Source organism: Oncorhynchus kisutch, unplaced genomic scaffold, assembly GCF_002021735.2.
Source record: "Oncorhynchus kisutch isolate 150728-3 unplaced genomic scaffold, Okis_V2 scaffold3838, whole genome shotgun sequence".
Classification (NCBI taxonomy): Eukaryota; Metazoa; Chordata; class Actinopteri; order Salmoniformes; family Salmonidae; genus Oncorhynchus; species Oncorhynchus kisutch.
The window spans coordinates 175,001-192,500 of NW_022265783.1; the positions used below are offsets into that span (position 1 = coordinate 175,001).

General features: G+C 46.0%; 1 protein-coding gene across 2 annotated transcripts in view; it reads right to left on the minus strand.

Annotated features, from left to right (window-relative positions):
* Nucleotides 1–17,500, minus strand: part of septin12 (septin 12) — a 185,411-nt gene that overhangs the window by 139,801 nt on the left and 28,110 nt on the right. For both annotated transcript variants that reach the window (XR_004209086.1, XM_031821076.1), the window contains exon 2: nucleotides 1,393–2,895. Coding sequence is in view for 1 of the 2 variants with exons in the window: in XM_031821076.1 (XP_031676936.1) it covers nucleotides 1,393–2,895 (1,503 nt within the window). In the remaining variant the exon portion in view is untranslated. The remainder of the gene's footprint in view (nucleotides 1–1,392; nucleotides 2,896–17,500) is intronic.

The following is a 17,500-nucleotide window of genomic DNA, read 5'->3' on the forward strand; positions in this document are numbered from 1 at the left end:
CGTGTACAACACAACAAGACCTGGACCTTATTATAGTATGACACCAGTACAACACAACAAGATCTGGACCTCATAGTATGACACGAGTACAACACAACAAGACCTGGACCTTATAGTATGACACGAGTACAACACAACAAGACCTGTACCTCATAGTATGACACGAGTACAACACAACAAGATCTGGACCTCATAGTTTGACATGAGTACAACACAACAAGACCTGGTCCTTATAGTATGACACGAGTACAACACAACAAGACCTGGTCCTCATAGTATGACATGAGTACAACACAACAAGACCTGGTCCTTATAGTATGACACGAGTACAACACAACAAGACCTGGACCTCATAGTATGACACGAGTACAACACAACAAGACCTGGACCTCATAGTATGACACGAGTACAACACAACAAGACCTGGACCTCATAGTATGACACGAGTACAACACAACAAGACCTGGTCCTTATAGAATGACACGAGTACAACACAACAAGACCTGGACCTCCAATCTACAATACAGTCCTCAAATGAGAATTCATGGATGGAGATGTGTTCCAGTCTGCATTAAGGAGATATACATCACAATGGAGATGTGTTCCAGTCTGCTTTAAGGAGATATACATCATAATGGAGATGTGTTCCAGTCTGCTTTAAGGAGATATACATCATAATGGAGATGTGTTCCAGTCTGCTTTAAGGAGATATACATCATAATGGAGATGTGTTCCAGTCTGCTTTAAGGAGATATACATCATAATGGAGATGTGTTCCAGTCTGCTTTAAGGAGATATACATCATAATGGAGATGTGTTCCAGTCTGCTTTAAGGAGATATACATCATAATGGAGATGTGTTCCAGTCTGCTTTAAGGAGATATACATCATAATGGAGATGTGTTCCAGTCTGCTTTAAGGAGATATACATCATAATGGAGATGTGTTCCAGTCTGCTTTAAGGAGATATACATCATAATGGAGATGTGTTCCAGTCTGCTTTAAGGAGATATACATCATAATGGAGATGTGTTCCAGTCTGCTTTAAGGAGATATACATCATAATGGAGATGTGTTCCAGTCTGCTTTCAGGAGATATACATCATAATGGAGATGTGTTCCAGTCTGCTTTAAGGAGATATACATCATAATGGAGATGTGTTCCAGTCTGCTTTAAGGAGATATACATCATAATGGAGATGTGTCTGGAACATTTAGAATCTTAAGTTCTGGGTCAGTTCTATTTGACATTTAGGGAACGGTCTCTTGCAAACATTCCTTGCACACCATGGGAACATTCCTATGAAATCGTTAGTTAATGAACTACGTGGTCGGCAGGTAACCTGGCGGTTAAGAGCATTGGGTCCGTAACTGTAATTTTAAAATGCTTACCTTGCACTCTCTTTAGCCCCTGTCTCTGGACCGCCACAGGTAGAGGTGATGAAACACGCTCCTGATGCATCATCATCATCGGTGGTGGGCTCTCCTTCTTCACCCCGTTGCTAAGGGCAACCCCGCTCAGAACACTGGCGGTGCTTGGAACCCTGGTGGTCGTCATGGCGTCGGGACGGGAGAAGGAAGCGATCCTCTGCAGGATGGAACCCACGCTTTCTCTCTCTGACATCATTTCCTGTGGCTGGGTGTGCTCCAGTGGCAGGGGGGTGGAGGTGGCCAGGTGTCCTACCTGAGGTCTGGGGGAGAGCAGGTTGAGCTGGGGGGTCTGGGCGGGGGACAGGGGGACAGGGGACTGGCTCACCTTAGGGACAGGCTTGGCCCCCGGGGGGGAGGTAGGTGGGGGAGAGCGGGGGAGGGAGGGGTTGATGTTGTTGTAGGAGACGTGGTGTTTGGCGGCGGGAAGAGGAGTGAGGTCACCACCGGAGCTGTCCAGACTGCTGAGGGATGGGCTAGCTGAGACAGAGAGGCTGCTGGGATAGTGTGCTCTGGGTGGAGGTTTAGGGGGGTCAGACGAGGGGGAAGGATGGGGGCTGGGCTGGGGCGTCTTCACCCCCACCAGACTGTCTAGATCCAGGGGGAACTTGTTGAGACGCTGGGTCTCTTTGGGTTTGGGCGGGGCCTGGTAGCTGTTGTGGTTCTGATTGGGAGAGTAGCATCCTTCCTTCCCAAAGGGACTGGTGTTATAATGCCGCTGGGATCCGCCATTCAAACCCACATTGGCGTTGCCATACCTCACCCCTCCACCTCCAGCCCCCCGCACCCCGCCTCCTCCTTCCCCGATCTGGAGGTCCAGACTGGGCATGGATCCGTGGCTGACCCCCCTGGGCTCTGGAGCTCCCAGCCCCATAGGCCCCTCTAGCTCAGAGTGAAACACACTCCCATGGGAAGAGAACTTCTTCCCCATCCCCAGGCCCACGCCACGCTGCTGCCCAGGACGCTGCTCCATCTGTGGGCTAGTGGAGTAGGACAGAGACCCTGGCTTGCCTGGAGGTACCCCTCCTCCTCCTTCTCCTCCACCTCCCTGGATGGAATACTCCAGACTAGAAGAGGAGCTATGGAGACTATCATTATCACTGCCTGGGCCAGAGAGAGAGGAGGAGAAACCCTTAGGGTTGAACTTGTTCTGGAAGGAAGAGGCCCTGGTGATGCCTCCGGAGCTCCCTCCATTGTTGTTGATGGCGGGTCTGTTCATGGCTCTGTTGAAGGAGAGACTGGAGACCATGCGGGACTTGAACACAGGGCTCTGGGCAGGGCTGGGGTTGGTACCAAGGCTGATCCGGGAACGGAAGGCAGGGGAGCCGTGGTTGGAGGTGGGGAACCCTCGACCCTCGTTGGTCTTGTTGAGGAGGGAGGTGGAGGAGAGGGGGGAGGGAACGGGGGAGGAGGGGGAGAAGGGAGGGAGCTCGTCCACATCGTCGACGTCGAAGGATCTTTTTAAAGCTGTAGAGGAGAGAGAAGGAGATATGGGCAGAGGTAGGGGGGTGGGGGGTGGAGAGAGGGAGGGGGAGAGGAGGAAGAGGAAGGGTGTGAAGGGGAAAGAGGGAGGGGGAGGGAGGGTTAATAACTGAGTTAGTTCATAACAGTTGAGTTGAATAGTTGAGCTTTAACAAAATGAATACACTTACTAACTGTTCTTATTTAAGTTACTTTACTTTATTTCACCTTATTTTAACCAGGTAGAATAGTTGGGAACAAGTTCTCATTTACAATTGCAACTTGGCCAAGATAAAGCAAAGCAGTGCGACACAAACAACAACACAGAGTTACACTGAAACAAACATACAGTCAATAACACAATAGAAAAGTCTATATACAGTGTGTGGAAATGAGGTAAGATAAGTGAGGTAAGGCAGAAGATGAATCTGCAAGTAGAGATACTGGGGTGCAAAGGAGCGAGTATTGAGAGGGGAGTGCTGGAGGGGTTGTTTTGTGAAGGCTCTATGTTATACTGAATGCATTTAGATATTGTCGTCCATGTTTTAAGGATCCATGGGATGTCTTTCATTGATGATCCAATTGGCGGAATCTGTTGCTAAATGTACAAGGTGATAAAGACATTTTATTCCCTGAAAGACTACAACTCGGTGTGCTGCGGTACTTCCTGATCTGGCCCGTCCCAAGATGGGCTTTTCTGAAAGGGAGGCAGACACCACACCAAAACCCTCTGGTGGGCATAACTGAAAGAACTGACCAGACTCAGTGGCTTCAAGTGATTCTTCTATCAACATGACTTAGACCATGGAGTTGTTCGTGATGTTCTCTTAACAAGCTAAATGGTGAAATTCAACCCCATATTTCAACTGGAATAAAGCGAAGAGGATTCAAAACGTAGAGTTGGATTTAGCTAGAAGCTCAGCTATAGCCGATGCACGAAGAGGGCAGATGACAAATATGGTGCTTAGTAAGTTATTTGTCCTACCTGGCTAGCTAGCTAAGTTAGTTATGTTTCATACAAGCTACCTGGCTAGCTAGCTAAGTTAGTTATGTTTCATACAAGCTACCTGGCTAGCTAGCTAAGTTAGTTATGTTTCATACAAGCTACCTGGCTAGCTAGCTAAGTTAGTTATGTTTCATACAAGCTACCTGGCTAGCTAGCTAAGTTAGTTATGTTTCATACAAGCTACCTGGCTAGCTAGCTAAATTAGTTATGTTTCATACAAGCTACCTGGCTAGCTAGCTAAGTTAGTTATTTTTCCTGCAAGCTACCTGGCTAGCTAGCTAAGTTAGTTACGTTTCATACAAGCTACCTGGCTAGCTAGCTAAGTTAGTTATGTTTCATACAAGCTACCTGGCTAGCTAGCTAAGTTAGTTATGTTTCATACAAGCTACCTGGTTAGCTAGCTAAGTTAGTTATGTTTTATACAAGCTACCTGGCTAGCTAGCTAAGTTAGTTATGTTTCATACAAGCTACCTGGCTAGCTAGCTAAGTTAGTTATATTTCATACAAGCTACCTGGCTAGCTAGCTAAGTTAGTTATGTTTCATACAAGCTACCTGGCTAGCTAGCTAAGTTTCATTTATCTACTGAAACTCATTATGTATTGACATATTACTGTACAGTATGTCTAACATCTGTTCGATGCTAGAGAGCCCCGTACAACTGATATAAATATATTTTGTGAATCCATACTGGCAGACAAATTTAGTAAAAAAAAATGTAAACTTAATTTAATTTACCAGTCCATAGATACACCGAATGTCATCATAGGGTGTTTTGTCCGGTGTACGATGCCCAGACACGTCCTGCGATTATGTTTGAAAAACATCTCACTGACCTAGAAATTCCTTGGACAGCATGAAAACAAGCTCAGATTTTCCCCAGGGTGAATTGTCCCTTTAACCTGGCAGTAGTGATGAGGGCTGTCTTTACAGGGTGAAATGTCCCTTTAACCTGGCAGTAGTGATGAGGGCTGTCTTTACAGGGTGAAATGTCCCTTTAACCTCCAGTAGTGATGAGGGCTATCTTTACAGGGTGAAATGTCCCTTTAACCTCCAGACAGACAGACAGGCAGACAGACAGACAGACAGACAGACAGAGACACACACACACACACACACACACACACACACACACACACACACACACACACACACACACACACACACACACACACACACACACACACACACACACACACACACACACACACACACACACACAGGCTGCTAATACAACATGGACAGTCTTCAAAGCAGAGTAGTTAGGGTTGATGAAAGCACCAGAGAGGAAGACTTTACAAAAGCCCCACACTTTTGTATCTCTCTGTCTGAACCAAATGTGCCAATTTAACACACAGCTCCTACATAGGGTGTTTCCATGTAAAAGGACCCGTGAGCACCAACATGTGAAGTTCGCAGGAGCATGTCAAATTGGGTGTCAAATGAAAGCTAAGAGTCTATGTTTTCAAGACATTAAGGGATATACAGTGGGGCGAAAAAGTATTTAGTCAGCCACCAATTGTGCAAGTTCTCCCACTTAAAAAGATGAGAAGAGGCCTGTAATTTTCCTCATAGGTACACTTCAACTATGACAGAAAAAAATGAGGGGAAAAAAATCCAGGAAATCACATTGTAGGATTTTTTATGAATTTATTTGCAAATTATGGTGGAAAATAAGTATTTCTGACGAAGAAACGAAGAACACTAAACAAAACAACAAAACGAACGTGAATCTATGAGACACGAGTACAGACAGGCAACTCCACATAGACAAACGTCGGTATTTTGGGTATAAAAATAATATTTTCTAATCGCTTCCTTAAGGTGTCAACAGTCTTCAGACATAGGCTTTTATTTTGAAAAATGAGCCAGAACGATAACATCGCGTCAAGTGGTCACATGGGTTTTGCTCACGCAACAGAATTTGGATAGGCATTGCTTTTCCCTCTCCTACTGTGAAAGACATTTGTGGTTGATATATTATCGATTATATATTTTAAAAACAACCTGAGGATTGATTATAAAAAACGTTTGTATCTGTGGACATTATGGATATTATTTTTTTGTTTGGAATTTTCGTCTGCGTTGTCGCTCTTTCCTGTGGACATAACGCGAAAAATATATTTTGCATATAAAAATAATCTTTATGGGACAAAAGGAACATTTGCTGTGTAACTGGGAGTCTCGTGAGTGAAAACATCCGAAGATCATCAAAGGTAAATGGTTAATTTGATTGCTTTTTCTGATTTTCGTGACCAAGCTTCCTGATGCTAAGTGTACATAATGCTATGCTAGGCTATCGATAAACTTACACAAACGCTTGGATTGCTTTCTCTGTAAAGCATAATTTCAAAATCTGAGATGACAGGGTGATTAACAAAAGGCTAAGCTGTGTTTCAAATTATTGCACTTGTGATTTCATGAATATTAATATTTTCTAAAATGTGGAATCTACATTTGCCAAACTGAGTTATTCTCAGTGTGAAACGCTGAGAAACTAAAGAAGAGGGAAACTTAAAGTCCCCCTCCAAAAAGTTTGATCCTGTGAAGTGTGACAGTTTCTTTATTCGTTCTTTCTCCTTCTTTCTCTCTCTCGTTTTCTCTTGCTCTCTGTCTCGGTCTCTCTCTTTATCGCTCCTCTCTCATTCTCCCTTTCTGTTTTTCCTCTCCCTCTCTCTTTGAACACAAAGTGATCTGTAGTTAAACCTCCCGTTTCGACCTTTGCCTTTGTGTTACAGCAGCGTCCCTTCCTGTGTCCAACACACACACACACACACACACACACACACACACACACACACACACACACACACACACACACACACACACACACACACACACACACACACACACACACACACACACACACACACACACACACACATACACACACACACACACACTCCCTTCCTGCATCCCCTCCCTCTCTCCGTAGTGGGGGGTTTAGGCCATCAGGCACAAAGGGGTGATTGAGGGAGCAGGGTGAGAGTCAGAGTCCAGAGAGGTTAGGTTACAGCAGATCCCAACACAACACAGGATTCATCTCACCAAATAAATGGAGGGGAGAGAGAGACAGAGAGAGACAGAGAGAGAGGACAGATACAGGACAGAGAGAGAGACAGAGAGAGAGGACAGAGACAAGACAGAGAGAGGACAGAGAGAGGACAGAGACAGGACCGAGACAGGGCAGGGAGAGGACAGAGACAGGACAGAGAGAGGACAGAGAGAGGACAGAGAGAGGACAGAGAGAGAGGACAGAGACACGACAGAGAGAGAGACAGAGAGAGAGGACAGAGACAAGACATAGAGAGGACAGAGAGAGAGGACAGAGACAGGACCGAGACAGGACAGGGAGAGGACAGAGACAGGACAGAGAGAGGACAGAGAGAGGACAGAGAGATGACAGAGACAAGACAGAGAGAGAGACAGAGACAGAAGAGAGACAGGACAGAGACAAGGAGAAGGTCACGCCGATAGGTAAAAGTTAGAAAGATATAGACAAGGAGAAGGTCAAGCCGATAGGTAAATAGATTGTGGGCGTTGTGAGAGTTCTTTACGATACTCTTCAAAAGATGTTTTGGAAGATGGGCAGGGTCTCCGCTGTCCTGACTTCAGGGGGAAGCATGTTCCACCAATGGGGTGTCAGGACAGAGAAGAGCTTTGACTGAGCTGAGCGGGAGCTGCCCTCCCCTGGGGGTGGGAGGGCCAAGAGACCAGAGGTGGCGTAATGGATTGCTGGGGTTGGAATGTACAGTTTGAGCCTGAAGGTAAGGAGGGGCGGTTCCCCTTGCTTCCCCTGTTGACAAGCACCAGGGTCTTGAAGACGATGTGAGCTTCGACAGGAAGACAGCGTAGCGTGATGAGGAGCGGGGTGACATGGGAGAACTTAGGAAGGTTTGAACACCAGGATTCTGGAGCAGTTGGATAACACTGCAGCATTCTGGAGAAGTTGGATAACACCGCAGCCCAGCCAACAGAGAGTTGCAGTAGTCCAGACGGGAGATGACAAGCTCCTGGATTAGGACCTGTGCTACTTCCTGTGTGAGGAAGGGTTGTACTGTACGGATGTGGTAGAGCTTTGACCCTGCAGGAGCGGGTCACTGCTTTGATGTTTGCAGAAAACAGCAGGGTGTTGTCTAGTGTCCCGCCAAGGTTCTTTGCGCTCAGGGATGGGAACACTATGGAGTTGTCTTGTAGAGGTCTTGGAGCGGGCAGGCCTTTCACAGGAAGGAATATCAGCTCTGTCTTGTCAGGGTTGAGCTTGAGGGGGTGGGCCGACATCCAAGCTGAGATGTCTGCCAGGCATGCAGAGATTCTTGACGCTACCCGGGGTGTCAGAAGGTGAGAAGGAGAAGATTAGTTGTGTCATCCTCATAGCAATGATAGTAGAGACTATGAGAGGCTATGACAGAGCCGAGTGACTTGGTGTACAGGGTCAAGAAGATCGTTCTGAAAGAGACAACCCAGCGACACTTTTTGTTGACTGTTAGAAAAATGGGAACATAAGCAACTTAATCTTCCAGACATTCCCTAGTTGAGAGCACTAGAGGAGAAGATGAGAGCACTAGAGGAGAAGGTGAGAGCACTAGAGGAGAAGGTGAGAGCACTAGAGGAGAAGATGAGAGCACTAGAGGAGAAGGTGAGAGCACTAGAGGAGAAGGTGAGAGCACTAGAGGAGAAGATGAGAGCACTAGAGGAGAAGATGAGAGCACTAGAGGAGAAGGTGAGAGCACTAGAGGAGTAGATGAGAGCACTAGAGGAGAAGATGAGAAAGATGACGTGTGACAGAGAACAGCCCACCTCAGATCCTGACCAAAGTCTTGACACCACAGCAGAACAGATACATGAAGAACCCCAAGCCCTTGGGACCACACACCTCCTAGCACCCCCCCCCCCCCCCTGTCAGCCTCCTGATAGAACCTTCTGACAACCCCCGCACTCCCACTGAGGACACACACAAGACAAATATCATACTCCTTATGGGCTCAAACAGGAAGTATATACAAGAAAATCAACATTCTGTCTGAGGACCAACTAGGGTCACCCAGCCACATAATAATACACACAGGCACAAACAACCTGAGAACACAGCAGGAAAGGGTGGCCACAGCATTCAAGAGAGTGATTGAAAAAGCTTCTTCCACTTTCCCCAAACTCACAAGCGGGTTATCTCCACCCTGGTACCAAAAAAAGACTTCCGCCCTGCTACCACAGATAGACTTCCGCCCTGCTACCACGAAAAGACTTCCACCCTGCTACCACAGAAAGACTTCCACCCTGCTACCACAGAAAGACTTCCACCCTGCTACCACAGAAAGACGTCCACCCTGCTACCACAGAAAGCTTCCACCCTGCTACCATACAGCGAGTAAACGCAAGCATTTCCCATGACTGTACCTCAAAATCAAACATCTAGCTGGACTAACACTCCCCCCTGAACTTGGACAGCCTTTATGACCAGGTACACCTCTACAAGGCAGGACCCAAACTTGGGCACTGCTGCCTTGTAGAGGTGGACCTGGCTATACAGGGCCGTGGGGTGAGACAGGGATGCAGCTTGAGCCCTACCCTCTTCAACATATATGTCAATGAATTGACAAGGGCACTAGAACAGTCTGCAGCACCCGGCCTCACCCAACTGGATTTGGAAAACAAATGTCTAATGTTTGTAAATGATCTGGTGCATCTGTCCCCAACCAAGGAGGACCTACAGCAGCACCTAGATCTGTCCCCAACCAAGGAGGACCTACAGCAGCACCTAGATCTGTCCCCAACCAAGGAGGACCTACAGCAGCACCTAGATCTGTCCCCAACCAAGGAGGACCTACAGCAGCACCTAGATCTGTCCCCAACAAAGGAGGACCTACAGCAGCACCTAGATCTGTCCCCAACCAAGGAGGACCTACAGCAGCACCTAGATCTGTCCCAGCCAAGGAGGACCTACAGCAGCACCTAGATCTGTCCCCAACCAAGGAGGGCCTACAGCATCACCTAGATCTGTCCCCAACCAATGAGGCTACAGCAGCACCTAGATCTGTCCCCAACCAAGGAGGACCTACAGCAGCACCTAGATCTGTCCCCAACCAAGGAGGACCTACAGCAGCACCTAGATCTGTCCCCAACCAAGGAGGGCCTACAGCAGCACCTAGATCTGTCCCCAACCAAGGAAGACCTACGGCAGCATTGAGATCTGTCCCCAAACAAAGAGGACCTACAGCAGCATCGAGATCTGTCCCCAACCAAGGAGGACCTACAGCAGCACCTAGATCTGTCCCCAACCAAGGAGGACCTGCAGCAGCACCTATATCTGTCCCCAACTAAGGAGGGCCTACAGCAGCACCTAGATCTGTCCCCAACCAAGGAGGACCTACAGCAGCACCTAGATCTGTCCCCAACCAAGGAGGACCTACAGCAGCACCTAGATCTGTCCCCAGCCAAGGAGGACCTACAGCAGCACCTAGATCTGTCCCCAACCAAGGAGGGCCTACAGCATCACCTAGATCTGTCCCAAACCAAGGAGGACCTACAGCAGCACCTAGATCTGTCCCCAACCAAGGAGGACCTACAGCAGCACCTAGATCTGTCCCCAGCCAAGGAGGGCCTACAGCAGCACCTAGATCTGTCCCCAGCCAAGGAGGACCTACAGCAGCACCTAGATCTGTCCCCAACCAAGGAGGGCCTACAGCATCACCTAGATCTGTCCCCAACCAAGGAGGACCTACAGCAGCACCTAGATATGTCCCCAACCAAGAAGGACCTAAATCAGCACCTAGATCTTCTGCACAGATTCTGTCGGACCTGGGCCCTGAGAGTAAATCTCAGTAAGACAAAAAATAATGTTCCAACAAAGGTCCGGTTGCCAGGACCACAAATACAAATAGACACCGTTGCCCTAGAGCACACAAAAAAACTATACATACCTCGGCCTAAACAGGAACAACACAGGTAACAAACACAAGGCAGTGAACGATCTAAGAGACAAGGCAAGAAGGGCCTTTTATGCCATAAAAAGGAACATTAAACTCAACATCCCAATGAGGCTAAAAATACTTCAATCTGCCCTCTCTGCTTGTGAGGTCTGGGGTCAGCTCACCAACCAAGAATTCACAAAAAGGGACAAACAACCAATTTAAACTGTGTACAACGCAAAACCCCAAACAATGCAGAATTAGGACTATAGCCGCTAGTTATCAACATCTAGAAAATAACTTCAATTCTACAACCACCTAAAAGGAAGCCATGCACACAAAGCACGGTCCTACAGTAAGAGGAACCTGGAGAAAAGTCCCCTCAGCCAGCTGGTCCTGGGGCTCTGTTCACAAACACAAACACACCCCACAGAGCTCCAGGACATAAACACATTTAGACACAACCAAATCATGAGAAAATAAAAAGATAATTATTTGACAGTCTGGAAAGAATCGAGCAAAAAAACAGAGCAAATTGGAATGTTATTTGGCCCTAAACAGAGAGTACACAGCGGCAGAATACCTGACCACTGTGACTGACCCAAACTTAAGGAAAGCTTTGACTATGTACAGACTCAGTGAGCATAGCCTTGGTATTGAGAGAGGCTGCCATAGGCAGACATGGCTCTCAAGAGAAGACAGGCTATGTGCTCACTGCCCACAAAATGAGGTGGAAACTGAGCTGCACTTCCTAACACTCCTGCCAAACGTATGACCATATTAGTGACACATAGTTCCCTCAGATTACACAGACCCACAAAGAATTTGAAAACAAACCTAATTTTGATAAACTCCCCTATCTGTTAGGCGTAATACCGCAGTGTGCCATCACAACAGCAAGATGTGAGGCTCGTTGCCATGAGAAAATGGCAAACAGTGGATCACAAACAACATTGTAAACGCCAACCCATATCTATATCCCTTTCATACTTCCATTGTTACAACACTGTACGTAGCCAATAAAATTACATTTTAAATGTCTATAATCTTGTCAAACATTTTTCAGTGTAAATGTTTACTGATTGTTTATTTCCCTTTTGTTTATCGTCTATTTCATTTACCTTTGACAACGTAAACATATGTTTCCCATGCCAATAAAGCCCTTCGAATTGAGTTGAGATAACGAGAGAGTCGGTCAGAGACAGAAGGCTGAAGTGTTGTATGTGTATGTGTCACTAGGGTGATGTGTACATGTCACTAGGGTGATGTGTATGTGTCACTAGGGTGATGTGTACGTGGCACTAGGGTGATGTGTACGTGTCACTAGGGTGATGTGTACGTGGCACTAGGGTGATGTGTAGTGTCACTAGGGTGATGTGTACGTGTCATTAGGGTGATGTGTAGTGTCATTAGGGTGATGTGTAGTGTCATTAGGGTGCTGTGTAGTGTCATTAGGGTGCTGTGTAGTGTCATTAGGGTGCTATGTATTGTCATTAGGGTGCTGTGTAGTGTCATTAGGGTGATGTGTACGTGTCATTAGGGTGATGTGTAGTGTCATTAGGGTGATGTGTAGTGTCATTAGGATGATGTGTACGTGTCATTAGGGTGCTGTGTAGTGTCATTAGGGTGCTATGTATTGTCATTAGGGTGCTGTGTAGTGTCATTAGGGTGATGTGTAGTGTCATTAGGGTGATGTGTAGTGTCATTAGGGTGCTGTGTAGTGTCATTAGGGTGATGTGTAGTGTCATTAGGGTGATGTGTAGTGTCATTAGGATGATGTGTACGTGTCATTAGGGTGCTGTGTAGTGTCATTAGGGTGCTATGTATTGTCATTAGGGTGCTGTGTAGTGTCATTAGGGTGATGTGTAGTGTCATTAGGGTGATGTGTAGTGTCATTAGGGTGCTGTGTAGTGTCATTAGGGTGCTGTGTAGTGTCACTAGGGTGATGTGTAGTGTCATTAGGGTGCTGTGTAGTGTCATTAGGGTGCTGTGTAGTGTCATTAGGATGATGTGTACGTGTCATTAGGGTGCTGTGTAGTGTCATTAGAGTGATGTGTAGTATCATTAGGGTGCTGTGTAGTGTCATTAGGGTGATGTGTAGTGTTATTAGGGTGCTGTGTAGTGTCATTAGGGTGATGTGTACGTGTCATTAGGGTGATGTGTAGTTAGTGTAGTTAGTGTAGTTAGTGTAGTGTAGGTCCTGGTATTTTTCCATACCCGCAGGTGTTTAGGCCTGTCTTTGTGTAAACAGTAGTGAGTTATCAGTGTGCTGAGATCATACTTCTATCACCAACTACCCTCCTGCAGTACTGATCTTATCTACTCCCCTCAGGGCCACTCTCTGGGGCTGTGTGTGTGTGTGTGCGTGTGCGTGTGCGTGTGTGTGGGTGGGTGGGTGTGGGTGGGTGGGTGGGTGGGTGCGTGCGTGCGTGTGTGCGTGCGTGCGTGCGTGTGTGTGTGTGTGCATGAGTCTTCTATCCCAACCAGGACGAAGAGGACTAAATCTTCTATCCCAACCAGGACAAAGAGGACGAAGTCTTCTATCCCAACCAGGACAAAGGGGACTAAATCTTCTATCCCAACCAGGACAAAGAGGACTAAGTATTCTATCCCAACCAGGACAGAGGACTACGTCTTCTATAGGCCTATTAAGGCTGGTTACACACAGTCTATCACATACAACCTAATGGAGTTACAGACCTACTCAGGCTGGTTATAGGCAGACTATCACATACAACCTAATGGAGTTACAGGCCTATTCAGGCTGGTTACAGGCAGACTATCACATACAACCTATACCATAGACCTATTCAGGCTGGTTATAGGCAGACTATCACATACAACCTATACCATAGACCTATTCAGGCTGGTTATAGGCAGACTATCACATACAACCTAATGGAGTTACAGACCTACTCAGGCTGGTTACAGGCAGACTATCACATACAACCTAATGGAGTTACAGACCTACTCAGGCTGGTTACAGGCAGACTATCACATACAACCTAATGGAGTTACAAACCTACTCAGGCTGGTTACAGGCAGACTATCACATACAACCTATACCATAGACCTATTCAGGCTGGTTATAGGTACACTATCAGATACAACCTATAGCATAGACCATTTAGCCATCTATCCTATTTAAAAAAGACTGAAGACAGAAACACATCATTTTGTTCCATTTCAACATGTTCATTAGTGAAACCATAACATATGTAAATACATGAAATAGCCGAGAACAAACACCAGCACTTTTCACATGTTCAAATCAAAAGGCTATTGCACAGAAAAACGTGGACAGTCGTGTGCATCATACAATCAGAACTGTGGGAATGAGATCTGAATGACTGCTAAGGCTTGGTCCATACATTCCGAACTGCTGGACACCAGCGTACTAAACTAAAGCACTGATCATCTGGAAGGAGATCTGAATGACTGCTAAGGCTTGGTCCATATATCCAGAACTGCTGGACACCAGCGTACTAAACTAAAGCACTGATCATCGGGAAGGAGATCTGAATGACTGCTAAGGCTTGGTCCATACATTCCGAACTGCTGGACACCAGCGTACTAAACTAAAGCACTGATCATCGGGAAGGAGATCTGAATGACTGCTAAGGCTTGGTCCATATATCCAGAACTGCTGGACACCAGCATAAAGGACTGATCATCGGGAAGGAGATCTGAATGACTGCTAAGGCTTGGTCCATACATCCAGAACTGCTGGACACCAGCATAAAGCACTGATCATCGGGAAGGAGATCTGAATGACTGCTAAGGCTTGGTCCATATATCCAGAACTGCTGGACACCAGCGTACTAAACTAAAGCACTGATCATCGGGAAGGAGATCTGAATGACTGCTAAGGCTTGGTCCATATATCCAGAACTGCTGGACACCAGCATACTAAACTAAAGCACTGATCATCGGGAAGGAGATCTGAATGACTGCTAAGGCTTGGTCCATACATTCCGAACTGCTGGACACCAGCATAAAGCACTGATCATCGGGAAGGAGATCTGAATGACTGCTAAGGCTTGGTCCATATATCCAGAACTGCTGGACACCAGCGTACTAAACTAAAGCACTGATCATCGGGAAGGAGATCTGAATGACTGCTAAGGCTTGGTCCATATATCCAGAACTGCTGGACACCAGCATAAAGGACTGATCATCGGGAAGGAGATCTGAATGACTGCTAAGGCTTGGTCCATATATCCAGAACTGCTGGACACCAGCATACTAAACTAAAGCACTGATCATCAGGAAGGAGATCTGAATGACTGCTAAGGCTTGGTCCATATATCCAGAACTGCTGGACACCAGCGTACTAAACTAAAGCACTGATCATCGGGAAGGAGATCTGAATGACTGCTAAGGCTTGGTCCATATATCCAGAACTGCTGGACACCAGCGTACTAAACTAAAGCACTGATCATCGGGAAGGAGATCTGAATGACTGCTAAGGCTTGGTCCATACATCCAGAACTGCTGGACACCAGCATACTAAACTAAAGCACTGATCATCGGGAACGAGATCTGAATGACTGCTAAGGCTTGGTCCATATATCCAGAACTGCTGGACACCAGCATAAAGGACTGATCATCGGGAAGGAGATCTGAATGACTGCTAAGGCTTGGTCCATATATCCAGAACTGCTGGACACCAGCATAAAGCACTGATCATCGGGAAGGAGATCTGAATGACTGCTAAAGCTTGGTCCATATATCCAGAACTGCTGGACACCAGCATACTAAACTAAAGCACTGATCATCGGGAAGGAGATCTGAATGACTGCTAAGGCTTGGTCCATATATCCAGAACTGCTGGACACCAGCATACTAAACTAAAGCACTGATCATCGGGAAGGAGATCTGAATGACTGCTAAGGCTTGGTCCATATATCCAGAACTGCTGGACACCAGCATAAAGCACTGATCATCGGGAAGGAGATCTGAATGACTGCTAAGGCTTGGTCCATACATTCAATAATGAAATAGGTAGCCACGCCTACAAAACTAAACCAATCCGTATGTTCCAATCAAAAGACCTGATTATCATGACATCCACAACGCAGCCACGTCCTGAGTCCCCGGTCCCGACACATTCACAAATTAAAAAGATGGTTTTAGTTTTTAGTTTAAAAGCTCTGACGTAGGCCACGAGAACAATAAACACTTTTCAATGAGAAAACAGAACTCCACTTTGGTTAAAACGTTTTTTTTTTTAAGATTCTGCCTACGAGGCAATACTGGGATCATTTTAGGGAGAAGCCAAACCATTTAGCTAACATTTGAACACCACCGCAGAAACTTCAGCTATTCAGCATTTCCCCAGTGAAGTAGCCCAGTTGTGTTGTTTGTCTAGAGAACTAGGGCCGATCCCTCGCAGCCCGCTTCTTCTAATGCATTGTAGGGCAAATGTACATCAAATTCTGAGACGAGAGCTGAGATGAATACAACATTCTGGTATTTGAACCAAATTCACACACTATAAAACATGACATTTTCTGCAAACTGAGGATGTGTTATACTGAGAATGGATCATACAGAATGGATCATACTGAGGATGGATCATACTGAGGATGGATCATACTGAGAATGGATCATACTGAGAATGGATCATACAGAATGGATCATACTGAGAATGGATCATACAGAATGGATCATACTGAGAATGGATCATACAGAATGGATCATACTGAGAATGGATCATACTGAGAATGGATCATACTGAGAATGGATCATACTGAGGATGGATCATACTGAGAATGGATCACACTGAGAATGGATCATACAGAATGGATCATACTGAGAATGGATCACACTGAGGATGGATCATACTGAGAATGGATCATACAGAATGGATCATACAGAATGGATCATACTGAGGATGGATCATACAGAATGGATCATACTGAGGATGGATCATGCTGAGAATGGATCATACAGAATGGATCATACAGAATGGATCATACAGAATGGATCATACTGAGGATGGATAATACAGAATGGATCATACAGAATGGATCATACTGAGGATGGATCATACTGAGAATGGGTCATACTGAGGATGGATCATACTGAGAATGGGTCATACTGAGGATGGATCATACAGAATGGATCATACAGAATGGATCATACTGAGGATGGATCATACTGAGAATGGGTCATACTGAGGATGGATCATACAGAATGGATCATACAGAATGGATCATACTGAGGATGGATCATACTGAGAATGGGTCATACTGAATGGATCATACAGAGAATGGATCATACAGAGAATGGATCATACAGAATGGATCATACTGAGAATGGATCATACAGAATGGATCATACTGAGAATGGATCATACTGAGAATGGATCAAACTGAGAATGGATCATACAGAATGGATCATACTGAATGGATCAAACTGAGAATGGATCAAACTGAGAATGGATCATACAGAGAATGGATCATACAGAGAATGGATCATACTGAGAATGGATCATACAGGGAATGGATCATACAGAGAATGATCATACAGAATGGATCATACTGAATGGATCATACTGAGAATGGATCACACTGAGGATGGATCATACTGAGAATGGATCATACAGAATGGATCATACAGAATGGATCATACTGAGGATGGATCATACAGAATGGATCATACTGAGGATGGATCATGCTGAGAATGGATCATACA